The following is a 27,212-nucleotide window of genomic DNA, read 5'->3' as shown; positions in this document are numbered from 1 at the left end:
GACAGCAAGGTCCCTGTGTCCAGGGCTGGGCTGTTTGCCACGTCTGTTTTCCTGTTGGCTCCGTCAGCAGCCCTATGCCAAGGGGAAGCAAGGCTCAGAGTGGCATGCATGTGCGTCGACCGGGGTCTTAGCATGACCAGGTAGCTGTGCCTCTATCTGAACCAAGGCCGTTCGGGGGAGAGAGTGTGGAGTCCTGTGCTGTGAGCTCGGGGGTGGGGGTGGGGGTGGGGTGTCAGGGAGCAAAGCTGGTCCAGTCCAGCCTTAAGGTGCCTTCGAGGCTGAGAGACCTTGGACTCAACGTCACTGAAACAAGGCTTTGTGTGTTGCCCTAGTCTCCACACACAGAAACCAGGCTGCGGGGGATGTGGGGGGAAGAGATGGGAGGCTGGGTGCCAGGGGGAGAAGCCTGGCCAGGAGTGTTTGAGTCTGATTAGCCTTGGGAGCTTAAACATCGGGTGAGATTCTGCTTATGAGTGAGGTGGCTTTGCCACAGCCTGTGACTCCCGTCCGTGTGGGGCTCAGATGCAGCCCGGGTGAAGGGCCACCCAAAGAGCAGTCTCTACCAGTTGCCATAGCATCTCTGTGGGCAGAGTGGGGGAGGGTAAGAGCTGTTGCACAGAGGGTGGGGTGTGGGGGAGGCAGGCAGGGCCTGGATGTCTTTCCTGTTGATTTGTGGTGTGCCCAGCCCTGAGCCGCCCAGCTGGGCTGGCACAGCTAACATGGGTAGAAATAGCGCCTGCCAGCTGGAGGCTGGGCTGTTACCATCCTGCTCCAGGAGGGGCCTGGAGAGGGCTGATCCAGGAGCCCTGCTCTCTGTGTCGTGTTGAGGGAGGGCCCAGGGGTTCTGGGCAGGGTCAGTCTCTGTCTGGGCAGGGTCAGTCTCTGACCTCTTTTGGGGAAGAGCCACGGGCAGGGCAGGAGCTGTTTCTCTCTCCCGGCAGCGGCGTGGGGTAATCACAGTAGCTGGGCCGGCTTGGTGCCAGGCCCTCGGCAAGTGCTGTCATGTTATCGCTGTCTGCTCGGAGCCGTGATTCCAAGTGCCGGAGCCAGAGCCAGGCAGGGTCCCCACACGCCGGAGTTAGGCCCACCTTCCGGTCCCGTGTGGCCCTCTGCCCCCTCTCTGGACATGAAGCTGCTGTCCTGTCCATTTTCCTTTGCTGGGAAGTGCTCTTACTGGACCCTGCTGACTTGCCTGGGTTGGTCATCTTGTGGCTGGGATCTGGGGACTCTGGAGCCTTTCCCTGGGGTTCGGGGGGAAGCCCCAGGGCTAAGATTATGCGTTGAGTTAGAAGCCTGGGTGGGTTGCCAGGACCTCCACTCTGTCGCCCAGCACAGGGAGCTGGAGAGCCAGCTGGTGGTTCACTAGTGGGGCACAAGCAGTTTAACCCGCTCACCCAAGCTGCCTCACTTTCTTGGGGAAATGAGACCCAGAGAGGATGAGTGACTAGGTTCTGGGAGAGTCACCTGGGGACGCCTCGAGGGAATGGGGGTCCCGTGTGTAGTAGGGTGGAAGGGGTACAGATGTAGCTGAGTGTAGCAGAGTAGAAGAAATGTGTCCCCTTTCTCTGAGGAAGGTGTCATTACCACTAACCCGGGTTGCCTTCTGCTGCTGTGATAATAAGCGATCTGGGGAGGGAAGAGTTTATTTTACCTTACAGCTTACAGCCACTCTACAGGACAGGAACTCCAGGAAGGCAGGAACCCAGAGGCAGGGGCTGCAGAGGCCATGGAGGGGAGCTACTTACTGGCTTGCTCCCCATGGCTTGCTCAGCCTGCTTTCTTATAGAACCCAGGACCACCAGCCCAGGGATGGCTCCACCCCCAGTGGGCGGGGCCTCCCACCTCAGTCATTAATCAAGAAAGTGCCCCACAGACTTGTCTACAGCTCCGATGGTGGCATTTGAGGTTTCTTCTTCTCAGATGACCCTAATTTATGTCAAGTTGACAAAAAACTAACCAGAATAGACACCCAGAGGAGCAGTGTTGCAGGAAGACCTCTGGGCTGAGCAGACGGCAGGGGAAGGACTCCTCTGTGCTGTGAAGAACTGACTCACTCAGTAAGGGTAAGGGAGGGGGCAGGCTGGACCTGAGAGGACCTGACCATGGCAGGGGTGTTTGCAGCCAGGGCAGTCAATAGCAGAGAGAGAGGGAGTGAGGGACTGAGCTGGATGGGGAGGGGTGTAGGGCCCAGATTGACCCTTTAGAGTCGCGAGGGTGTTTGGAAAGTGCTCCGGCCGGCACTTGAGCACAGGAAGGCCTGCTGCTCTTCTGGAAGGAGACTATTTGCTGATCAAGGGCACCAGGATTGAAGGGACTGGGGTGGAAGGCCAGGCCCCAGAGGGCCTGTTTTCTCTCTTGTGAGATTCTCCCAAGCCCCCCCCCCCCCCCCCCGCTTGCATTAGCACCGGGCGGGCGGGCGGGCAGGGTGGGTGGCCCAGAGGGCAGTCCTTGTGTCTGGAGACTCAAGTGGGGTCTGGATCGGTTACTGGGTTACCGGAAGATCGGCGGTCTACCTTTCTTCCCTCCTGCTGTAGCAGGCATCTTCCCTCCGTGGGGGCTGCCAGCTCTGGCGTTCTGTTCCTACCATGTTTGAGCTGAGCTTCAATCAGGAGAGAGGTATTTTGCTTTAGGGAAATGAAAATCAGACTCAACGTTTATCCTGGGCTCCTGGGACCGGCTCTTGTGTTCACTCTTGGCAGACTGCGTGGAGAGGAGGAGGAGCCTGAGGGAGCTTCCGTAGCTGCTGGGGTGGGAGGAGGCACTGGGTACTCTGGGCTCCTCTACTTAGGCGGGAGCTAGGAGGGTGTCAGCAGGCCTGAGGAGATAAAGGCTGGTGGTGGCGGTGTGTGTGTGTGTGTGTGTGTGTGTGTGTGTGTGTGTGTGTGTGTTTCTCTCCCTCTGCAGTTCTGGCTCTCAGCAGGGCCAGTGGAGGGGGATGGGTGCCCAGCTCCATCCTTCCTCATGGCTCTGCGCTCCAGCTCCCCTGAACTGCAGGATTCTAAAGAACCCTTCCTTTCCCAGGATCCTGCTGGGAGTTTATATGCTGTTTTAGAGATGAGGATTCTGAGGTTCAAAGAGGTTAGACAACGTGTTCAGGAGTAACCCAGCCTACACGTGGCCCCAATAGAATAGGGTTTTGACCAAAAAGTGATGCACCCTTCAGGGTACCCCACATCTGGTGTTCATCAAAAGCCTTGCTCTCAGTAGTGCTTACAGACCTGGCCACAGGAATATGCGGGGAAAGAAAGTCAACCCAAACCAGGTGCTCTCATACAGATCACACATTAGGAAGTTCAAGCCCCTGCCCATGACAAAGCCCCAAGGCTGTGCCCCGCTGGGAGCTGGGAAGAGAATGTCTTCGGATACTAGACACATTTCCAATTTGTTAAATTACTTTTGCCTGTAACTTAACTGCAAGATGGAGCTGCAGGTCCTGTTTGACAGATGGGTAGAGTGAGGCTGAGAGATGTAGGGGTTCGGTGTGACCTTAGCACTGAGAAGCGTAGGGAGCCTTAGGCTGTCTGACCTCAGATTCTTCTCTCGTGGTCCTTTGTTCTTCCCACCCTGTCCCTACTTGGTCAGGGCCACGTTCTGTCTCTCTCTGGGGAGACAGAGTCCCTGGAGGGTTGTGGAAGGGTCAGGGACTTGCTGGAGAGGGTTTCTCAGCAGGACAGGTGTCTTAGTTAGGGTTTCTATTGCTGTGAGAGACACCATGACCACACAACTCTTACAAAGGAAAGCATTTCATTGCAGCTGGCTTGCAGTTCGGAGGTTCAGTCCGTTATTGTCAGGTGGGAAGCATAGTGACAGACAGGCAGAGATAGTGCTGGAGAAGGAACCAAGAGTCTACATGTGGATTGGCAGGAAGCAGCAGGAAGCCCACAGTGACACACTTCCTCCAAAGAGGCCACACCTACTAAGAGTGCCCTCCCTGTGAGCCTAGGGGGCCATTTTCCTTCCAACCACCACAGTCCACGCCTGTCCCCTGTAGACTTGTAGCCATGTCATGATGCAAAGTTGCATTTATTCAGTTCAACTTCGAAAGCTCCCATCCATAATCTATTATAGTCTCCACGCTGTTAAAAAATCCAAAGCTAAGCCAGGTGGTGGTGGCACCTGCCTTTAATTCCAGCACTCGGGAGACAGAGGCAGACAGATTTCTGTGAGTTCAAAGCCAGCCTGATCTACACAGCTAATTCCAGGACAACCGGGGCTACACAGAGAAACCTTATCGTGAAAAAACAAAACAAAAACCAAAACCAACCAAACAAACAAAAAGTCCAAAGTTCAAAGTCTCTTCTGAGACCCATGGCAACCATGGCAATCTCTTAACAGTAACCTCCTGTGAAATCACAAAAAGCAGATCACATACTTCCAACATACAATGCCACAGAATATACATTACTGTTCCAAAATGGAGGAAAGGGAGCACAGTAAGGAAGTACTGGACCAAAGCAAGACCGAAAACCAGCTGGGCAAACTCCAAACTCTGCATCTCCATGTCTGGTGTCAAAGCTCTTCAGAGCTCCAACTCCTTTCCGCTTTGGTGACTGCAGCACACTTCTTTCTCTTGGGCTGGTTCCACTCCCTGTTAGCAGCTCTCCTCAGCAGGTATCTCATGGCTTTGGCATCTCCAACATCTTGGAGTCTCCAAGGCAATCCAGGCTTCACCTTCACAGCTTCACACAATGGCTTCTCTAGGCCTCTATTCAGGGACACCCCTGATACATGCCAGGCCTCAGCAGCTTTCCCTAGCTGTGGAGGGAGATTCCATAACCCCTTTCTTCTGTCCTTAACTCTAAAGCCAGAGCCAGGTGGATGAAGCTGCCAAGTTCTGCTGCTTGCTGGGGCTGAAACATGGTCCCCTTGTTCAATTACATCTTCAACCAGCTTTCTGTTTTCGATGGTTTCCGTCACTGCCAAAGCTTGACTGTCCTGAAACTCCCTCAGTAGTCCAGACTGACCTTGAATTTAGAGTTCACAAGCCTGTGCCTTCTGAGTGCTAGGATTAAAGGCCTGGTCCTAAGCTCTTCTTTAATTCCTCTTCACAAGTTGGGAACGTAGCTGGGGTCCTGCTCTGAGGTCACCTCTCACTTTATGCCACTTGGCATCAGGCTTTTCCTTAATCTGTTTTCACTTCCTGGGGTCCGTTCCTCCTCAAACTGTACATTTTATATTTTTCCTTGCTCAGCTTGCTCCTTTTCATTATGGGTCTGCATAAGACTGGCCATTAATAACCACACGACACAGTCAATACCAGGCTGTCTGGAAATCTCCTCCACTAAAGCTGTTAATCCATAACTCTTCAACTTAGCCTCAGGCAGATTTTTTTGGAGAAGGGCAGAAAGCAGCCACCAAAACATCACAAGAACAATCTCTCTAGGCCACATATTAATATTCTTCTCCTCTGAAACCTCTTGAGCCAGGTCCCCACAGTTCAACTCACCCTCAGCACTCTGTCTTCCATGCTCCTACTAATGTGGCCCATTGAGCCCCGCTTAAAGTGTCCGATCACTTTTCTAGTTCAGAGTCCCAAGTGTTCCATATTCCCTCAGGCAAAACTGGTGTCCGGCCTATCACAACAATACCCTAGTCCCTGGTACCAATTTCTGTGTTAGTCAGTGTTCTGTTGCTGTGAAGAAACACCATGACCACGGCCACTCTAATAAAAGAAAGTGTGTTTAAATGGGACTTGCTTACAGTTGCAGAGATTCAGTCCATTTTCATCGTGGCTGGCTGGCGGCGCACAGCAGACATGGTGCTGGAGAAGTAGCTTAGAATTCTACATCCAGATCTTCAGGCAGCAGGAAGAGAGAGTGACATGGGCCTGGCTTGAGCACTTGAAACCTCAAAGTCCAACCCCAGTGACCACAACAAGGCCACACCTGCTCCAACAAGGCCACACCTTCTAATAGTGCCCTCCCTATGAGCCTATCGGGGCCATTTCCATTCAAACCACCACAACTGTGGAAAATGGGTCATTTGGTGATCAAGGATGAGAGAAAATGACACTCAGGGAACTTGAGTAGGTTCATTGGCTGAGGGTGTAAGGTCCCTGGTACTCCTCAGCTTTGAGCCTAAATCTAGAACTCTGAGCCCTGAGCTTGAACCTTGAACCCTTAGCTTTGAATCCTGAACCCTGTACCCTGACTGAGCCTTGAGCTTGAACCCTGAGCCTGAGTCCTGAGCCCTGAGCCTGAGTCCTGAGCCCTGAGCCCTGAGCCTGAGTCTTGAGTTCTGAGCCCTGAGCCTGAGTCCTGAGTCTGAGCCCTGAGTCCTGAGCCATGAGCTGTGAGCTCTGAGTCTGAGCTCTGAATACTGAGCCTCTGAACACTGAGTGCTAAGCCCTGAGCATGGATCCATGGAGGGAAGCCAGAGGGGGAGGCCTGTTAATTTCATGGTTGGTTGGAGGCTTGGTGAGAAGGAGGAGTAAGAGGGGGATGGGATGGAGTTGGGAGCTGCTCCCTGGGAAGCTCTCCTTGTATCTGGTACCATGGCTGAGGCCGAGGGAAGCTGGACCCCCAAATTGCTCTTTTCAAGTGCCTGTGGTGATTTGATCCCAGGAGCATAGGACCCCGGGGCTGCCTCCTGCCCCTCCATACATTGTGGGGGGCACACAGACTGTGGGCGAAGAGTCATTCTTCTTCAGTCTTTTATTTTGAGACTTGTGCATGTAGCAGTGCAGGGAAGATCCAGCTCCATCCCCCGGCCCCTGCCTCCACCCCAACCAGCTTGGAACCGGCAGGTCCTGCGGCATCTGTTCACAGGCTCACCCAACTTCCCCAGAGTCTCAGCCATTTCAACACTTTCCCTCCTGACCCCACAACCTGACCCCAAGTCCAGTGTGGGCACGGTGAGTTATGCTTGAATGGCTGTTCAGCCTCTTTCCCCAGAACCTTGCTCTGGCTTGTTGGGGCTTTCATGGCTCTGTGTACGACTGATGCTCTAGTATTAGCCCACTTCCTGGATTAGTCTAGTTTTGGCTCCTTGATTAGACTCAGGGACATTGGACAGGCGAGTGCCAGGGGTGACATGTCCTTAACTGCACCCAGTCCAGGGTACGGAATGTCATCTTTTGAGAAAAAATTGTGTGTGTGTGTGTGTGTGTGTGTGTGTGTGTGTGTGTGTGTCTGTGCACCATGGGTATGTAGGAGCTCACAGAGGTCTGAAGAGGGCATCAGATCCCATGGCATGAGATGTAGGCAGTTGTGAGCCACTGTGTGGGTGCTGGGAACCAAAGCTGGGTCCTTTGTAAGAGCAGTAATCGCTCTTAGTGGCTGGTCTATCTCTCAGCATCCCAGCTCCTCACCCCTTGTCATCTGACTCCATGACCTTGAGAAAGGGTAATTACCTTTTGTTGTGTTTGGGGGAGCTAAGCACACAGTTTAGGGGGTTTTGTGGACAATTTTGCTTAAAGTAGGGGGGGCTAGAGAAGTGAGCAGAAGCAGAGACAACGAAAGGGAAGCCGCGGGTCAGACAGAGACTCTGTGGTTAAGAGCACTGGCTGCTCTTCCAGAGGTCCTGAGTTCAGCACCCACACAGTGGCTCACCACCCCTCATAACTCCGGTTTCAGAGGCCCCGACACCCTCTTCTGACTGCCCTCCCCCCACATACACATAAGGGAAAATAAATCCTTAAGAAGAAAGTCCGTGGATCTCGGGGTAAGTGGCAGGTCAGCTCTCAAAGCGCAGCGCAGGAGCAGCTGAGACCACAGGGCCCCTTTGCCTGAGTCTAGGGCGTCTCCCTCTGTTGCTCAGTTTCCACGGTGTAGGCTGTGCACACCTCCAGCTTGGGCTGGCACAGGCCTGCCTAGCCTATGTCCAAGCAGCCTAGTTGGCAGGATTGGGCTGGGTGACCAGCCCCCAGAGAGGTCCCCTGGCCGCCACTCTCCAGGATCCTCTGAGGCTCCAGGAAGTGAAGAGTTGGCATTTCTAGGAATCTCAGAGGCAGGGAAGAGACTTGGAAGTCTCCGATGTCCCATTAAGCCAAAGTAGCTGCTTAAAACTAGGTAAGGCTTTTGTTCTCCAACCTCATTTCACATCCCAGAGGCTTAGCTGCCTGCTGGTCACTCAGTGCCCTATATTAGGGACAATTCTGGTGAGAGAACAGTGAGCCATGCCTTACCAAACTGCCTGAAGCATCTGGGGCTGTGATGGGGGCAGGGAGGGCAGGGAGGGTCCCCTGCCAGGCAGCAGTCCTGGGCAGGCTTTGGAAGATTGTAGGTGGGAAGCTGAGACATCAGGGTTTCCCAGGAGTGCTCCTCTGGCCTCAGGAGACCTAGCTGAGGTCACCAGTGGGCCTGCCTTCAAGCCTTAACACTACCTCCTACCGTTTATGGTCCGTGAGGCCACTCCTTGCTAAGGTCACAGTCATACAGCTCATTGGCTGCCTCAAGGTTGGAAGAAGCCTTCCATTCTGAGCTCGGAGTCACCACCCATTTCTTGGGACAGTGACTGCAGGTTGTAATCTCTGTCACATAAGTAGACCTGACTGAAGCTTATTGGGAAGATGGGAGGGGTTGTCCCACCCACCATGGGATTCTTGCGAAGGCAAAGGACAGCAAGGCTGTTTATAGATGAGGAACCTGGGCTGGGGTGGGGGGCGGCGGGTAGCCTTGGGGCTGGCCTGGAGCTCAGTGTCCAGACTCCCAGAGCCTGAGGTCTCTCCATCTGCATCAGCTGCATCAGAGACGGTGGGGGTGGCAGGGCGGCTCAGCACAGTCCTAGTCTGGTGAGCTGGGGAGTTGGTTTGTTTGTTTGTTTGTTTTTGTCAACTTGACACAAGTCAGAGTCATCTGGGAAGAAGGACCCTCAGCTGAGGAATTGCCTCCATCAGGTTGGCCTCTGGGCAAATCTTTGGGCATTTTCTTGGTTGGTGGCTGATGTGGCTCAGCCATGGTGGGTAGCAGCGTTCCTGGGCAGAGGGTCCCAGATTGCTTTTGGTCTTTTTTTTTTAAATCACAGCAATAGAAACCGAAGTTGAACAACATCTGGGTTATCCTCAGTCTCCTCCCCTCTGCATTCCCATGCTTTACCTCCTACCTCATAACTTCTGCCAGAATCTGCTCTTGGAAATGTAGCCGCTCTGTCTGTTTGTCTGTCTGTCTGTCTGTCTCTCGCTCGCTCGCTCGCTCTCGCTCTCGCTCTCTCGGCTTGCTGCCCTGGGTAAGTGGCTCCCAGGATCCACACAGGAAGGGTGCAGGTGAGGAGGTGTGAAGGCCTCCAGCCTGTCATGGCTTCTGCCCCTGGGTCGCTCAGGTTTGAAGTCCTCTGCCTGCTGCTTCTCGGCCTCTTGTGCCTCACTGTGCCCACCTGGAGCCAGGCCAGGAAGCTGCTTTCTGGGGTTGTGGCTGAGTCGCAGCACAGATGGCAGCTGGGGGGCTAGGCGATGCGCGGTTGAGTTTGTGTGGGGCTCTTGTCGCTGTGGGGCTCTTGTCGCGGGTCTCCCTGAGTCTGCCACCTTTCCTCCTCTTCCCTGGGCAGACATCCCAGCTCCCTTCTCACCCGCTGCCTGACACGGACTTGTCATTCACTCGCTCATTTATCACTATGCTGAGCTCAGCTGAGTGCCATGATGGGGAGGGAGCCAGGGCTGTCTGCATCTGTTGGAACAGAGTTCCCAGGCAGGTACTGCTTCTATACCTGCTTTACACGGGGAAACTGAGGCACGGGGAGCCCAATAATCTCCCCTGGTGGTCACCCAGATAGGGAGCTTGTGGCCTTGAAGGGTTTTGTTTGTCTGAGACAGAGTCTCACTATGTAGATCAGGCTGACCTCAAACTTAGAGATCTCCCCACTGCTGGGACTAAACGTGTGCTCCACCGTGCCTGGCTGTGAAGGTGGTTGGATGTTCTCACTTGGTGCTGTGCTGGAAAGCTTGGCTGGGTTTCAGCTCTATTCAGTGCTTCAGTAGAGTGGCGACCCGGGTCTGGCCTGAGCTCCCGCCTTTAGGCAGCTCCTTTCAGCTTCCATATCCTGTCGGCTCTGGACGTGAAGACCTGGGCTTTCCACCGAGAGGGCTGCGGGGCAGTGAGGAGGTTGAGGTGCTGGGCTCTGAGAAGCTCCTCGCCCCATCCCAGGCCTGGAAGCGGCAGGCACCCACTCTGTCCCAGGACTGAGAGCCGAGAAAGGGTGTGGCCCATCCTTTCTGGCTGGCTTTGGGCTGCTTGCCTCTGCCGCTCAGGTTCTGGGATTAAAGGCACGTGTCACCACACCCCAAAAATCGAAGAATGTACCTTAAGTAGCCTTCCTGAGCAGGGAGGGAACCCAGCTGTCTGAAGGTGTTTGGGAGGTGACACTGGGCAATATAGCAAGTGTGGGCACTGGGAAGATAGGGCAGACCATCGTCTCCTGGCCTGGTGAGCATCTGCCCAGATTGTCCACCGTTCACTAGGGGGTTACTTTCTTACTCAGAGAAGGCTGGCAGTCATGTGGGGCAGGCCGCCTGTGGGTAAGGAGAGAGGAGGGAGCTGCCCCCCCCCTCACCTCCCGCCAATGTTGGTGTCCTGGGACTCCCATCTAACCTCTGACCTTCTTTTCTCTTGCAGTCACCGAGAAGGAAGTTCAGCAGTGGTGAGTAGACTGAGCTACTGTGTGTGGGGTAGGGGGTGGGTGGGGATGGGGGTAGGGGTGGGGGTGGGCTGCTGATGGGGCCCAAAGCCCACAGCCTGTGGGACCAGGAGGGGTCCAGGAGACGGGCATCCACCCCCAGTTCAACATCCCCCAGCCACGTGGGGCCGTGCAGTGTCCATTGACCAGGTGGGGGAGGGTAGTGACTCCTCCCTGGGCTTTTTGTTTGTTTGTTTGTTTTGTGGGTCCTTTTTGACCTTTACAGTGATCTCTCTGTTTTTATTGTGAGTGTTTGCCTGCATGCATGTATGTGCACCATATGCACAGTGCCCATGGAGGTCAGAAGAAAGCATTGGATCTCCTTGAGCTGGAGTTGGGGTATCCATGAGCTGCCTTGTGGGTGCTGGGAACCGAGCAGGGTCCTCTGCAGGAGCAGCAAGTGCTCTTAACCACTGAGCCATCCCTCCAGCCCTCTCCCTGGTTGGTTTGTTTTGAGACAGGGCCTTACCATGTAGCCCTGGCTGGCCTGGAACTCACAGAGATCCACCTGCCTCTGCCTCCCGAGTGCTGGGATTAAAGACATACCACCACCACCTGGCCAATTTGTTTTTTGAGACAAGGTTCCTCACTGCTACCTAGGGCTCTCCCGTTTGACGAGGCTGGCTGCCCAGATCGCTCCGAAGAGGCCCTGTCTCTGCCTCCTCAATGTCCCCAGTAATGGGTTTCTAAGTGCTCGCTACCACATTGGGCTTTTCCCATGGGTGCTGGGGACCCAAACTCAGGTTCTCATGCCTGCCTGGCAGGTGCCTGGCTGACAGTGCCATCTCCCCAGCCCCATTTTGTAGTATCCATTAAGACTCAACCTGGAGCCTTGAGAGACGGCTCAGTGGTAAAGCACTGGCTGCTCCTCCAGGGAGCCCCAGTCAGCTTCCCAGCACCCACATCTCGGCTCACCGTTGTCTGTGACTCCAGTTCCAACATCTCTCTGGGCACTGGGTGCATGTGTGGTACATAGACATACAAGCAGGCAGAACAAAACACCCATCACATCAAATACAATTAAAACGATCTAGGCTTATGGAAGACCCTGCTCACCAAACAGGTGAGATACAAGTCAGGGGATTGAAATCCAGTCCTGACTTCATCACTAAATCACTCTGGGCCTCAAGAAGATTCTTCTCCCACTCTGGGGCTCAGTTACCTCTTTTAGAAAATACTACATGAAACCAGGTGGAGGTGGCACATGCCTTTAATCCCAGCACTCAGGAGGCAGAGGCAGGTGGATCTCTATGAGTTCGAGGCCAGCCTGGTCTACAGAGCGAGTTCTGGGACAGCCAGGATTACACAGAGAAACCCTGTCTCAAAAAAGACAAGAAAGAGAGAGGGAGGGAGGGAGGGAGAGAGAGAGAGAGAGAGAGAGAGAGAGAGAGAGAGAGAGAGAGAGAATACTAGATGAAGTGTGGCCGACAGATGTCTACCTAGAGGCCAGCTCCAGTCAGTCTGTGGTGGCTATCTGAAACACTGTATTAGAAAAGATTCTAGGGTGGCGTGTCACAGAGTGAGTAGAAAGGACAGCGGTGAGGAATTAGTGAAATCTGCAGTGAACTAGTGATGCCCGCTCTGGACCTCGGGCTTGACTCAGGCTTGTCCCTGCAGGAAGCACCCTCCCTCCGTGTAGACAGACATCAGTAATGGGTCACGGATAATGCCATCTGATCAGTCTCCAGTGTTGTGACTTACAGAATTGTCACCACACGGAATGGGCCCATTTGTTGTCTCTTGATGGCCCAAAATCCTTTTTTTAGCTTAGGACTTTGTCCACAAGCCTGCTGAGTTAGAGGTTAGATCAGGGACCTACGGTCCTCCTGTACCTGTGCCCCCCAAAGCCCAGGGCCTTTGCACAGCTTTCCCTGTTCTGAACAACAGCTAGTCTACCCCCAGGGGATCTTTCCCTGTGGTCACTGTCCTCAGTGACTCTCAGGCTTCCTGCCCCCATCCCTCAGCCAGTGCCAGAAGAGCTGGAGGTGGAGCCCGACGGTCTGGTCTCTTGAAGCCCCTTTGGAGGACACCCCACAGCTTGCCTAAGGCTCAGCTCCTTGCTCTGGCCCTTGGGGCTGCCTGGAGGTTCAGGATCCCCCCCCCCCCACAGCTCCCCCAGCAGCTGCCCCCACCCAGGCCCGGCTCCTGCGCTTTGGAGCCTTGTCTTTGCTGATATCTCTTCTAGTCCCTCAAGCCCACATCTCAGGTCGTTGGTCAGGTCTCAGAGGAGAGGTTCCCATGCCTCCGCACAGAATCACCCTGTTTTGTACTGACTTCTGACAGCTGCTGTTCAGGGTCCCTGTCGTGCAGAGAGTACTAGAGGAACCAGGACTAGAGCTCAAGGCCTGGGTTGTGGTGGGTGGAGGTGGGAGGGTGCCTGGGCCAGCCAGTGGGGAACCCATCACCCAGCCCCAAGTGACCCCCGACAGCATCTGCTCTTTTGCGGAGGAAGAAGGCCCCAGGCTCAAGGGGTGGGACCACCTTCAGTCTGTAGCCTTCCTGTGTCCTAGGCTCTCCATCTTAGGTACCGCTGTCCACAGAGCTGGGTTCAGCCTGGTGGGAGGCCAGAGGCACAGGAGAGGCTGCCTGAGGAATACCATGGGTACCAAAGCTTGCAGTGTTCTGGAAGGTGACCAGGACACCTTGCTGAGTGGAAACAACCAAGTTTCCCAGATGGCCAGATCCAGGCGACAAAGCACTCAGAGAAGGGAGCTGAGTGGGGTGGTGGTTGGCAGGGCCGTGGGTTGTGGGTACTCTCTCCCCTTATATTTTCTCTTGTCCAAAGTCTCTTGTTTGGTTATTTTATAATTGCTAGACATCCCAGCGGTACAATAACAGTGTAGTGGGTGGGAACAGGAAGGTATCTGCAAGCCCCTCGGCAGGGCCAGCTGGACCATCCCACATGGCTGTGGTGAGGAACCAGGTCCCCTCTTGTCCCCAGGTCTTCTGTGGGCAGATGCTGTGCCAACACTTAGCAGAGAGCCCTGAGTCCTAGGAGTATCCTTATCTTACATATGAAGAAATAAGCTCAGAGAGGTGGAGACACTTGCCTGGGTCACACAGCTTTGTGAGTGTGTGTTTGTGTGTGTGGTGGAGAAGGTAGTTTGGGTCTCACTTGTTTCTCCTTCATGATCCAGCATTTAGTGGCTCATATATACTGTTTTTTGGCTGTGAGGGACCCAGGAAACTGCAAGCCTGAGGGAAGGAAAGGGGGGACCCTCCTCCTTTAGGGAGCTGTGGGGAGGTGGGAGGGACAGGCAGAAGGGGCCTTTGAAGAAATGACAAGAAGGAGCACTTTTCTAGGGAGGCCTCCTGGCTGTGGGGGCTCCAGGCTGTGGCGGCTGATCGCTGGCTGATCGCAGGCGCTGCATTCCACTCTGCTATTCATCCACTTAGCTACTTATATCTCTTCCGTTCTGCTCCCGGGGAAGCAGATGTTGCCTTAATTATGGAGGCATGGAGGGGACAGGCACAGTTTCCCTGCAAAGTCCCAAGGACACATTTCTCCAGATATCCTAGCTGGCTAGGGTGTGTGGGAGATGGGAGACTGAGCCCTGTGTGGTATGGGGCCTTGCCCCAGGATCATGAGAGGCCATGCTGGAATCTGTGTGTCCTGGCAAACATCTTTCACACACACACACACACACACACACTGGGAATGATTGACAAGTGGCAGTCACAGCCGCTAGGCTTTTTGTAAGGTGATGGATTCCCTACCTCCCGACTTCAGAATGCATCTGTCACCTCGGGGAGCATCTTTGCATATCCTCACCCCCATCACAAAGAGCTGGTCCTCCAACACAGTTTGGCCACATCCTAAGCACAGTGTCATATGGTTGGAACCCTCCTGCCCTGCATCTTGTGGACTAGGCTTGGGTAGAAGGTGGCTCTACTCCTGGCCTCTCCAGCAAGTGTGTGTGTGTGTGTGTGTGTGTGTGTGTGGTCCTGGCAGCCTACTGAGTGTCCCTTATCTCCAGTGTTGTCTGCCCCAACTCACTCGGTGACCTTCAAGGCAAATGTTAGATGGGCTTCTCACCTCAGAGACAGGGAAACTGAGGCTCAGTGAGACAGAGTCCCCTGTTAAGGGCCATATACAAGTCAAGGACCAAGAGACCCAGGACCAGTCCAGGTTTGCCTTAGAAGCCAGAGCCCTCCTTAAGAAAAGTAGTGAAACTGGGCAGTGGTGGCATACAACTTTAATCCCAGCACTCCGGAGGAAGAGCCAGGTAGAGCTCTGTGAGTTCAAGGCCAGCCTGGTCTGCAAAGTGAGATCCAGGACAGCCAGGGCTACACAGAAGCCCTGTCTTGAAAAACCAAAAATAAGTTAGCAAATAAATAAGTAAACAAACAAACAAATAAATAAATATAGTGAAGCTGAGATTCAGGGAGATGCTCATTCAGCCGAGTAAGGACCCGAGTTCAGGCCCCCAGTATCCACTCCAAGTGTTGGGTGCAGGCTGGAGATTTGGTGTAGTGGTTAAGAGCACTTCTTGTTTTTGCAGAGGATTTGGGTTCAGCTCCCAGCACTCACATGGAGGCATACAACTGTCTGTATCCCCAGTTCCTGGGAATCGGACTCCCTCCTCTGATTTTCTCAGCACCAGGCACATACATGGCATATATACACACATGCAAGGAAAACGCTGACATGCATAAAACAAGAAGTACATCTTGCAGTATGTGTCTGGGGTGGGGAGGCATAGGGTCAAGAGGACCCCTGGGGCTGCTGGCCAGCCAGTTGGTGAGTGCCAGGTTCAGGGACCCTGTCTCCAAAAACCGGGTACAGAGCAGCGGAAGAAGATGTCTGATGCTGGCTTCCACACACTCCCTGCAGGCAGGTGCATGTGTGTACATTCGTGTGTGTGTGTGTGTGTGTGTGTGTGTGTGTGTGTGTGTGTGTGTGTGCACTTGAGTATGAGTGTGTGTGTGCGTGCTCAAGAGTAAGGAGGTGGGGCTCATGTGGCCCAGGCTGGCTTCAAACTCACTAAGTAGGCAAGGATGGCCTTGATCTAATCCTCCTGCCTCCGCCTCTGTAGAGCTGGTTGCGATGGAGTGCCACTAAGCTGACTTGAAGAAAGCTGTGTTTTAGTATCTCCAAGCTCCTGTGTGTTCAGTGCAATCCTCCAAACAGCAAGCCTAGAGACCCAAGGTCATGGAAGTGACAGAGGATAATCACAAGCCCCGCCCCCACTCCTGTCTTCTGTGAGTGAAGTACTTGTATGAAGTGGGGCCCGTGTGGTAGACCCCCAGGTTATCTTTCCTCTTAGCAATGAGACTCCCTTCCTGAAACGCTGGCAGTGACAGTCGCCTGAGGTACCAGTGTGCAGTGAGCTCTTGTGACTGTGACTGTGGGCCACTTTGCCCCTCTGCCCAGCCCGAGCTGAGCCTGCAGTGATGAGGACCCTTACCCCTCTGAGATGCAGAGCCAAGCTTCCAGTCCCCACTCCCTGCCCCAGGTCACAGGAGAGATGAGCAGGACTCAGGAGACAGAGCCCTCTTCCTGTTCCTGCCTCATCTGTGGAATCGAGGCTCCAGGGTTGACCATCAACATTGCTAGACCATCAATGTTGCTCTATCCAACATTCACTAAGAGCCAGGGGTCCCCAAAGATTCAGGACTATTCCTGTTGTGAAGCATCTGTCACCATGTGAGTTCCACCTGACAATCTCAAGCCATGACTGAGAGCTGCCACCAGATCCATTCCTGGGAACAGTGTGCATTGGGTGGGTTGAGGTGGGGGCTTCTCCCAGAGGAGGCAGCCAGGTTGGAGGAGGGGAGAGGGCTAAGTGGAGGGAATAGCTGCCTCCACTACCCTCAGCTTCCCTGTCTCGAAAGTGGGCACCACAGCCCTTGCCTCCTGGGCTTGTTTGGATAATTTGGCAGAATCATGCCTGAAGAGCTCAGGCCTAGTGCTTGGCTCCCTGCAGGTGCGTCCTAGGGAAAGCTGCTATTCCTGGGGCCCAGGCAAGTCAGATATTTCCAGATCTCCCTGAGTTTAGGGTCTCCATAGGCCACCTGGCCCTCGGCCTGAGTGAGGCTCCCCAGTGTCTGGAGGAGGACGCTGGGATGCTGCTGGCTAGGGACGTGGTTCGCACTACTCCAATGCCCAGAACACCCCCATGTGGGGGTGCTGGGGAAACTGAGGCACAGTGGGGTCTGCCCTCTTAGCCCTCCAGGTTGGGCTAGGAGCACAGATTCACGTGCTCTGGAGAATGGCAGGTGTACTGGCAGCAGCATTGACCCAGCAGAAAAGACGGAGGAGGCCTGCTGATGGCACCTGGCTCTGGCCTGGGGTGGGAAGAGTCAGGTCTCATTTGACCTGTGTGGTCTTGAGGGAGCTGTGGGCAGGCCATTCACCAACACGGATCCCCCTCTTTGTCCAGCAGTGGTGCACAAAGCAGAGGGTGGCAATCCGTGCCCTTCAAGGTGACAGTTTGCTGGGTAGATTAGAGGACTGGAAACAGGCCAGTGGCTGGAGAGCCTCAGGCTTCCTTCTCGCCTCTCTGGTGGAGGCAGGCACCCTCCTCCACTTCAGGAGGGCGAATAGTGGGTTATATAATGTTTGGGTATAATCGCTTTCCCAGCCGCTGACAAGGGGGTGGCGCAACCTGGATCTCTTCCCGGAGAAGAGACTAGGAGGTGGGGAGGCTGGAGGGGAGGGCTCCACTTCTGCTAATAGACAGGGTTACCTTGGACTGGTATCACTCCTCTCTGGGCCACACACACACACACACACACACACACACACACACACACACACACACACACACACACACACACACACAGAGTTGGCTTGCTAACCTTGTCCATCGAGCTCTGTGGTTCTGGCTAGGGCCTCTAAAAGATCCTGTTCCATGGAGCTCAGAAAAGGGACCTGGACACCTGGGCTTCTGCCCTCAACCCCACCTGGAGGCTTGTGTGTTCATTCAGCTCTTCAGGCAGACACTAGCTGGGTGTATGTTAGACACTTGGCCACGTAGAGGTTCTCAAGTTTGGGCCAGCTGGGATTTGTAGCCCATGCAGTGTGTCGGAGAGGGACCATGAAGGCCACCCATCATGGAGGCTTTGGCTAAGGGTGGAGCAGGAGTCTTACCCTAGCCGGGTTAGACAGATTGACACCAGGGGGCCTGTCATGGTGAGTGGGTGTCAGAGCTTACAGGCCTCGGGGGGTACTGAGCACCGGGAGGTGGTGGATGCTGGGGGCTTCTGTGTAGACTGGTACTCCTCCTAGCCTCCAGCACAGCTCATGGGGGTGGCGTCTCCAGCCTCCTATTGATGGGGTGGGATTCAGTGACAGCCTCGGCAGGGGTAACTAGATGCTCAGTAGAGACTGGCACTGCGCCACCAGCCCCTGCAGCTGATGTCAGTGCCAATGACTCCCGCTGGTGCAGTGTGGGGTGCCTCCCACCCCCACCCAGGAGCTGGCTTCTCTGGGCCTCCTGTGGGGCACTCTGGGCTGGGCTCTGGAGACACCTTCTTTTTCTTTGCTTCATCTTTGTTCATTTGAGACAGGGTCTCTCTGTGTAGCCCTGCCTGTCCTGGTACTCGGTCTGTAGACTGGCTGGCCTCCACTCACAGAGGTCTACCTGCTTCTGCCTTCTGGGGCTAAAGGTGCACGCCACCATAGCTGCCATTTTCATTGCTTTTAAATAATTGTCATGGTCCTTAAAATAGCAGGGAGCCTTGTAGAGAAGTTAGAAGGATGGTGGGGATGTGCAGGGGGTCGGATGATCAGTGGGTAGCTCTCACTAGGACTCTGGAGCTTTGGGTCTGGGAGTCACGAGCCAAGCCAGAACTCTGCATCCTGGCCCTGGGAAGGAAGCTCGAGATAGCCTCAAAGAAGGAAGCTCAGACCCAGTGTCCGGGCCCCGCACCGCCCTACTCTGCTTCATTCTGCTGTGTGGCCGTTAACAGGGTTCACAGGCACCCCAGGGTTGCCAGGGACAAGTAGACCCTTTGAGACTTGTCAGAACAGAATGCAGGGACCTCTGTGGATCTGGAGAAATTCTATGCTGGATTGATGTGGGGACACAAATAAGGGACACAGGACAAGGCACTCCAAGAGCTGAGGTTGTGAATAACTGGACAGATGGGCAGGCTGTCCTCATCTGTCAAATGGGATCGTTGCTCTACCTCTCATGACACTGTGACTGCCTCTGGCTGTCCACTGTGGGAGGAATGGTCCTGAGAAGAGAGCAGGCCCCGCCTGGGGGACACGGGTAGCCTCAGTTACACATAAGCACCAACTTAAAGCTACGTGTCGTTAACTTCAGTGTGCTGACGGCCACACTGGGGACCGTTTCACACGGCTTTGTGGCGTGCCCAATGTTGGAGAGTGGATACTGGTGAATATTAACTATCAGGTCCTGGAGAGACACGCACCATGTCACCCAAGTCTAGCAGGATGGGTGTGACAACCATGGCTCCTGGTACATTCTGAGGTGTGCATTTGAGCATTCTGAGAGGGGAAGACATTTGCCTAGGCTTGCACAGTTGGCGCATGGCTGAGCTAGACCGGGGTTTGGCCTCTCAGGCCGCACTGTCGGCGGTTGGGGTATTGGGAAGGTCTCGTGCAGGGGTAAAGGTGGACATGTCCCCGTGGAGTACACAGGGCCTTCTGAGCCCCACTCGTGGTTCCAGTGGGTGTTTGATCTACTCCCTTAGAGCAGGCATGGGCTGGGGGCCGTGCGGGAGCAAGCGGCCACTCTGTGTGGTATTAGGAGTGAGTCTCCCGGAGGTCATCTGCTGACTCTTCCAGCTTCTCTGTGAGGAGTGTCAGATTGAGAGGCCAAGTGCACTGGACAGTGCCACGTCCAGGTGAACTCCTGTGTTACCTCTGATTTCCTGTGTTCATGTGAGGCGCAGAGAGCTGGAGGGATTTGCCCAAAGTCACACAGCCAGTGAGCGGCAGAGGTGTGAACCCATGCATGACACCTGGGTCCATGTTCATCAGACCATGTGACACTGTGTGTCTTGGAACTAGGGTTCATAGCTTTCCCGCGTCTCTGGCAGAGGCTCGTAGTGGGTGATGTTCTCTGCCGCCTGTGTGTTGTCTGCAGGTACAAGGGCTTTATTAAGGACTGCCCCAGTGGGCAGCTGGACGCGGCTGGCTTCCAGAAGATCTACAAACAGTTCTTCCCGTTTGGAGACCCCACCAAGTTCGCCACGTTTGTTTTCAACGTCTTTGATGAGAACAAGGTGAGCAGCTGGTCGCTGTGTCTGCCCCAGCCCTGTCGCGTCCTGCAGCAGGAGGCGCAGCAGCTCTCCCGACTCACTCTCCCCTGCAGGGCTCCCACTCAGGACTGAATGCTCACGCGCACACGGGCACTGTGTCACACGGGTGTGGCGCTGAGGCACACACCAGCACAGATCAGGACCGACGCACGCGTCCATGTGACATCCTCACCCACACAACGTGTTCATTTGTGTGACTAACACACCCAGGGCTCCATGGGCACAGATACACAGGCTTGCACGTGCGCACACACACACAGAGCTGCATGCACGTCTGCAGGCACAGAGCGTGCACACACATGCACACATGTGAGTTTTCTTATGAATACAAAAATGTAGGATGCTCTAGAGTAAGATCAGCGGTTGTAACTAGTGTTCACTGTGTGATTGACGGGCCTGACAGCCGTCTGTGGAGCTGGCATTTCTTTTTCTGCTTTTTGGGGACAGGTGTCTTATTTAGCCCAGAGCCTTAGGCTTCTGTTGCTGTGATAAAACACCGTGACCAAAAGCGACCTGGGGAGGAAGTCTTTGTCTCAGCTTCCAGGTCCCAATCCCAGTCCACAAGGCAAGGCAGGAATCCGGAGGCCAGAGCCGAAGCAAAGGCTACCATGGAGTGTAGCTCATAACTCCAGACCACCTGCCCAGGGCTGGTCCCCCCACATCAATCATTAGTTAAGAAAAACTCCACAGGCCAGTTCGCTGGGGGCATTTCCTTGAGGCTCCCTGTTCTCAGATGACTTTAGTGCCTATCAAGTTAACAAAAAGACAAAATAACAACAAAAAATTAACGTGGCCACCCAGGCTGACCTTCGATTCTCTGTGTAGCTGATGCTGGCCGTGAACTTCTGTCTGCCTGTCTCTGTCTCCCGAGGGCTGGAATTAAATCATGTTACAGCCACCGTGTCCAGTGGTGTGGGTACTTTCATTGCCCCCATTTCACAGACAAGGAAAATGAGGTTGAGATTTTGGCTTTTGTGCCTGGCTCTTTCACTGAGTACCACTGAGCATGAGTTTCCAATACTTAATGTGTGGCACTGGCACTGGCCTTGCTAACCCCACAGCTGACCTATCCAGGGTTGGGGTAGCCGGGTTTGCAGACCATCCGGAGACAGCATTTTCCTGACTTCGTCGTAGTGTTCCTGGAATCCCTGTCACACACCTCTGCTCTTGTGACTCAGGTGGTCCCAGCTTTCTCCCCAGGTGCTCCAGCCTGGGAGTCCCCCCTGTCTGGCACTGGGAGGGGTTCTACCCTCTCTAGACCTCAGTTTCCTCTTTGGTAAAACGAATAGGTAGAACTAAGGAAGCTGCTGTAGGCTTGGCTCTCTCCTGAGCCCCCTCCACCTGCCGGTTCCGTCAGTGATGCTGTGCTGCCCGGGCAGGCATCAGCTTCTCACTGTCCCTCTTCCGGCTCTGCCTCCTCCCCTCCCCTCCTCTTTCCCCTCATTCCTCCCCTCCTGTCCTCTCTCCATCAGCCACTGAGGTCTTGCATCTGCTCCTGCCTAGTGTCACCCTATGAGGTCTGGGCTGACCAAAGACGTCCCCTTTGTCTCCCTCAGGATGGCAGGATCGAGTTCTCCGAGTTCATCCAGGCGCTGTCGGTGACCTCAAGGGGGACCCTGGATGAGAAGCTGCGGTGTAAGTCTCCCATGCCCCACAGGCTAGAAGGATGCAGCCCCAGCCCTTGCCCAGAGCAGGCGCCAGACACCTGCAGCGGTCACCACAGATGGAGTCCGCTCTGGGAGGTCAGGGCATTCCCAGAGGCCTGGGCAGCGGGTTCTGGGCAGATGGGCCCAATGTGGCCAAGTAAGCAGGCCAGGCCATCTGTGCAGAGCCAAGAAGAAGAACCCTGCCCTTCCAGGACAGATAAAGGTCTCAGAGGGAGGGATTGAGTTTTGTGAGGCACAGTCTGCAGCCATGTTGGTGGGACAGGCTGCAGGGTGTGGGGTGTGGGTGGGAACAGGAGTGACGTTAAAACAGACACAGTACTGGGACAGCGGACTCTGTGGGTGGTGTCACAGGATCCAGATTCCTGCTAGACTCAGGTCTTCAGCCATATTGATGATCTATTTATTTATTTACTCATTCAACAAGCATCAATTGAAGGTGCCACCTGTGGTACCAGGCTGGAATTCAGGGTCTACCCAGATGGATGGGTGCTTGCTGTCGTGACTATCATTCTGCCATGGAGACACAGTTCCTAAACTCCCTAATGCTGGCTGGGGGGCAGGGAGAAGGGGGTGCCAGCTGAGCTAGCAGAGGGGATGCTGACTCTGAGAGCTGACGAGCCCAGAGGGGGGTTGCCATGGCAGAGGGGGCTCCAGGCCAGAGCCTCAGGGAGAGGCTGCAGCAGGAAGAGGAGGCCACTGAAGCAAGGGCACGCATGTCCTGGGTGGCCCTTGGCTGACGCATGGTGGTAGCCGGGGGATTTTCTAGGGAAAAGGGACAGTTGGGCAGAATGCCTTGGTTGGTGGGGGCTTTTGTTCCATAGCGGCTTCGGTGTTTGGAAGCAGAAGAGGCTTATCGTCACAGGCATCCCACCCATTGCTTTATCTCCTCCTTTCGCCCACCATGGGAGGGGCAGCCTGGAGCTGAGAGGTCGGGCACAGGCGAGGCAGAGCCACAGTGTTAGGGATTTGTGGGAGGCTGTAGTGCCATGCTGGTCTCATGAGCCAGTACAAGGACCTGGCTGTCCCTTCCGGTGGCTCCCAACTTGCCCCGCTCTGGGGACTGCACTTCCTCACACAGATCACTCCAGCCTCGTTCCCTGTAGACCAGTACCTGCATATTTTAAAAATTATTGTTATTACTTTTGCCGTTTCACTGGAGACTGAACCCAGGACCTTGTCCATGCTAGGCAAATGCTCTGCCATGAACTATAGCCCCAACCCTTATTTTTCAAGTTCTCGATATATAGCCCAGGCTGGTCTAGAACTTACTGTGTAGCTTAGGATGTTTTTGAACTCATAATCCTCCTGCCTCCGCCTTCAGAATACTCAGATTAGCGACATGAGCCACTGCATCCAACTCCTGACTCTTGTGTTTATTTCACAAACCTGGCTACCCTGGTGTGTGAATGTACCCTCGTATAAGTGTGCATTGGCCTGATGTTTGATCTCAGGCTTTGTACTGGGTCACAGGGAGGGGGAGGGGAGAAGTTGCTGCTGCCCTGGGCCAGAGTGACCCCCACCTCCCCACCTGGCTGGTTCATCACAGGGGCCTTCAAGCTCTACGACTTGGATAACGATGGCTACATCACCAGAAATGAGATGCTGGACATAGTGGACGCCATTTACCAGATGGTGGTGAGTCTCAGGAGGGTGAGAGGTCAGAGGGTGAGTCCCAGGAGGGTAGGGGTGGTGGGGAGGCCACTTGTGACCTGCAGGGCCCAGGGGAAACCCAGAGTCACTTTCCTGTTTCTGGACAGTACAGGCCAATCAAGTACTTGTGATTGAGCAGCCATGAACATCCCCGCCTGGGGTCAGGCAGTGATTAGGTGGGTAGTGGGGCCAGGTGGCTGAGATGTTCCTTTGAAAGGTGGCAGGGCTGGAGAATGGGAGAGAGAGGTGGTCCTCATTGGCACCAGCCCAGGGTGTCAAGGCAAGGGTTTAATTATGAGCTCAAAAACAAAAGTTCTGGCCTAGTGCCCTGGTGGCCCAGCAAGGGCTAAGCTTAGCCACAAGCCCAAGGCTGCTGCGCTGGCCGACCTCACGCTCCCTGACCTCGGCAGGGGAACACCGTGGAGCTCCCAGAAGAAGAGAACACTCCCGAGAAGAGGGTAGACCGGATCTTTGCCATGATGGACAAGGTGAGGTGGGGCATAGGGACCTTGGGCCTGGCCGGGCTTTGCCACGGATCCTTGGGGGACTCGCTCAGGCCAGTCAACCTGGCTGTCTGGCAGCCAATCAGACTTTTTGGTGAATTTTCTGGGAAGGCCCCTTGTAATTACCCAGGGCCCATGGCCTTTGTTGTTCTGTCCTGGACTCCTTTGGTATCCTGCAGAAGCCAGACTTCTCACAATAACAGCCTCAAGTGTGTAAAATATGGTCCTTACAACAAAAAAGGAAACAGATTATTTTGGGTTGTGGCTTCTGAGGCATGGTTTAAAGGGAATCTGTGATGTAGCTTTGGGGTGTGGCTCAGCGGTGGAGGGCTTGCCCACCGTGCGCAAGGCCCTGGGTCCCATCCCCAGCACAAACACAGTGGGATGCCCATCCGCCTAAGTGGAAGCTTTGATACGGGCAGCTGCTATGTGACGAGGTCGTGGGTTCCGATGGTCATCTTAGCTTCTGGGGAATGACAAGACTGTCTGACACACACACACACACACACACACACACACACACACACACACACACACACACACACACCCGTCCCCCCATGTCCACTGACCTGCTGCATTTTAGCCACAGACCCCGGGTGGAGAAGCAGCTTTCTCTTGTCTGTATGTGTCTCTGTCGTATGCACGGGTGTCCTCCTGTGCGTGTGTGTGGTGGAGGCCGGAGGATGACAGCAAGTGTCCTCTTTGCTCTCCACCTCATTTTCTGAGACAGAGTCTTTCACTGAACCTGGAGCTTGCTGATTCAGCTAGACTGGCTGGCCAGTGAGTCCCAGGGATCCTCCTGCCTCAGCCTTGGCTCCAGCACTGGAGTTATGGGCGCATGCCACCTTGCCTGGCTTTTATGTGGATCCTGGGGATCACACTCAGGTCTTCAAACCTGCGCAGTTACCAGGCCATCTCCCCAGACCCTCTCTCTTTTCTGCAGACCTCTATGGTTCCTTTGACTCGGTGGTGCCCTTCGTCTGTTTTTCTGGGGGTGCTGAGGTTCACACTAGGGCCTTGTACGAGAACAAGACCCGTGATCTCCTTGAGCTATATCCCAACCAGAAACATTTCCCTCAACTAAGATAACTTTGATTCACGTGGAAATTGGACGTTGTGGGATGGAGAAACAGCCTCAATAGCCTTCGTGAGAATAGAAGCCCCCAGGCTTTCTGCTGCCTGCTGATGCTAACAGGCTTGCCCGAGAGCTCTGAGCTCTTAATAAGGAAGGGGATTAGCACATGGGAGGGCTGCAGCTGGGCTCCTGCTGTCCCCAGACAGTTTTCAGATGGGGGGCCAAGGCAGCACAGCCCTCTTGTAGCGGGACCCCAAACTGACTTTTGCTAAGGCCACCACCCCCTGTCCTGCAGTACTCAGACAACTTCTGGTTTTGGAAACACCGTAGACCTTGGGTTTATGGGGATCATGGTGGTGGTGTCCCTGGGATGGTGACCCTAGGCCAGTTCCTTTGCCAGACCAAAGGGGATGGGTGCAGCTCCTCCTTTGTAGGGTGACCCTGAAGATTTGAGGGCTTGGGTGGGGGGCACACTGAGCCTCATAGGTGTCGGCTCTCAGCCATCATAAGATCGGCCTTCCCAGGATAGGTGGTGCCTTCCCTGCTGCTGGAAGTGAGGTGAGTGGTCCCTGAGGCCTGAGTTCTATTAGGCGCCTTCTCAGGACTCCTAGGACTTGATGTGGCCTGCTCCAGGGGTAACTTAAATGCCTGAAGACCCCAGAAAAGCACATGGAGTATTAGCCCTTAGGATTAACCACCTTTATGCAACCGATATGCATGTGTGCATGTATGCACACTCATGCGCACGTACGAGTGCCCTTCCCAGAAGCTGACCCACCAGAGTGTCTCACTGGGACTTGGACTCACTGATTTAGCTAGGCTGACCAGCCAGAAGCCACGGGGCTTGTCCTGTCTCCACCACCTCCCCTGAGGTTACAACTCTGTGCCACCATGCCTGGCATTTTGACATGGGTGCTGGGAACCAAACTCAGGTCCTCATACTTGAATGCAAACCTCTACCCCTAGTGCTGGAATTTTTTTTTTCTTTTTGTCTTTTTTAACTGGGAATTGAGCTGGATGGTGGTGGCGCACATCTTTAATCTCAGCACTTGGGAGGCAGAGGCAGGCGCATCTCTGTGAGTTCGAGGCCAGCCTGGTCTACAGAGTGAATTCCAGGATAGCCAGGGCTACATAGAGAAACCCTGTCTCAAAAAAACAAAAAACAAAAAAAGTCATTTTGGATAAGATAGTAAAACAAAACAAACAAAACCCATGCAAACTGTGGTAAGTTCTCCACACACCCTCTGCCACTGAGTACCCTCCAGCCCTTTCTGTATGTTTCAGGATCTGTAAGTTGCCCAGCCTGGACTTGACCTCCCCATATAGACCGTGATTTGAGTCATGAGCCTCCCGCCTCAGCCTCCCACGTAGCTGAGAGTACAGGCCTGCAGCACGGAGCCCCGCTCATTTTGAATACTTAATGGTAATAAAAATACGAGTAGGATATGAGCCGGTACAGCTGCTCTGGCTGATAAAAGCCCAGAGCTGCAGGAGTCTTTAAGTTGACACGTGGTGTGTTCATTCCCCAGACCTGTCACTCTGCCTTTCCCTGGTCCCCAGATGGAGAACCAGAGGCTGAGAGAGGTGGGTCAGGAGTGCCAGGTCTGTCTGATGTCTCACCTCCTCTGAGGACACTGTCAGACTCACGACCCCGTCCCAGGAGGCACATCTGTCTTCAGCCACTTCTCTTCTTGCAGAATGCTGACGGGAAGCTGACACTTCAGGAGTTCCAGGAAGGCTCCAAGGCCGATCCCTCCATTGTGCAGGCGCTGTCCCTCTACGATGGGCTGGTATAGTCCAGGCCCAGAGCTGGGGTGAGTTGGATGGGTCCTAAGCCGGGGGTGGGGTGGGGGTGGTGAAAACCCACCCACAGGACAGCTAGCATGGGCAGCAAATTCTCTGTGTTTCCAGGGTGCTTGGGAGTTAGGTCTTCAAGTCATCCACGGCCCTGTGGTGTTTTATTGTTTTTATCAGTCCAAATCCAGTTTTCCTGGGCTGAAGAGATGGCTCAGAGGTTAAGAACACTGGCTATTCTTCCAGAGGACCAGAGTTCAATGTCCAGCAACTACATGGTGGCTCACCAACCATCTGTAATGAGATCTGGTGCCCTCTTCTGGCCTGCAGGGATACATGCAGACAGTATACTGTAATAAATTTACTTAATAAATAAGTAAATCTTTAAGGAAAAAAATAAGAAAAAATAAGTTTTCCTGGGTTGAAGACACTGTAGGCAGTCAGGGCCAGGGCACTGGGAAGGCAGGATGCTTTGCCAGTTCTCCAGCTCAAAGGTCTGAGCTCCATTTTGAAGCTTCCATTAATATTACTTAAAGAAAAGATTTATTTGTGTGTGTGTGAGTGTGTGTGTGCTCATGCGTGCATGTGCACATGTGTATGGGGGCACATTTACCTGCAGAGGCCAGAGGAGGGCATCAGATCTACTGGGGCTGGAGCTAGAGGCCTCTGTGAGCCCCTGGA

The 27,212-nt window shown here is 54.4% G+C and overlaps 1 protein-coding gene across 1 annotated transcript in view; it reads left to right on the top strand.

The window, feature by feature from the left end:
• Nucleotides 1-27,212, top strand: part of Ncs1 (neuronal calcium sensor 1) — a 54,810-nt gene that overhangs the window by 19,769 nt on the left and 7,829 nt on the right. Inside the window, exons 2-7 of the mRNA XM_006983439.4 lie at nucleotides 10,548-10,572; nucleotides 19,668-19,806; nucleotides 21,399-21,477; nucleotides 23,056-23,144; nucleotides 23,570-23,647; nucleotides 26,435-26,551. Coding sequence (XP_006983501.1) covers nucleotides 10,548-10,572; nucleotides 19,668-19,806; nucleotides 21,399-21,477; nucleotides 23,056-23,144; nucleotides 23,570-23,647; nucleotides 26,435-26,533 — 509 coding nt within the window. The 3' untranslated portion in view covers nucleotides 26,534-26,551. The remainder of the gene's footprint in view (nucleotides 1-10,547; nucleotides 10,573-19,667; nucleotides 19,807-21,398; nucleotides 21,478-23,055; nucleotides 23,145-23,569; nucleotides 23,648-26,434; nucleotides 26,552-27,212) is intronic.

Source organism: Peromyscus maniculatus, chromosome 4, assembly GCF_049852395.1.
Source record: "Peromyscus maniculatus bairdii isolate BWxNUB_F1_BW_parent chromosome 4, HU_Pman_BW_mat_3.1, whole genome shotgun sequence".
NCBI classification, from domain to species: Eukaryota; Metazoa; Chordata; class Mammalia; order Rodentia; family Cricetidae; genus Peromyscus; species Peromyscus maniculatus.
Note: the sequence above shows the minus strand (reverse complement) of the source record. Positions and strands in the feature narration are given on the sequence as shown.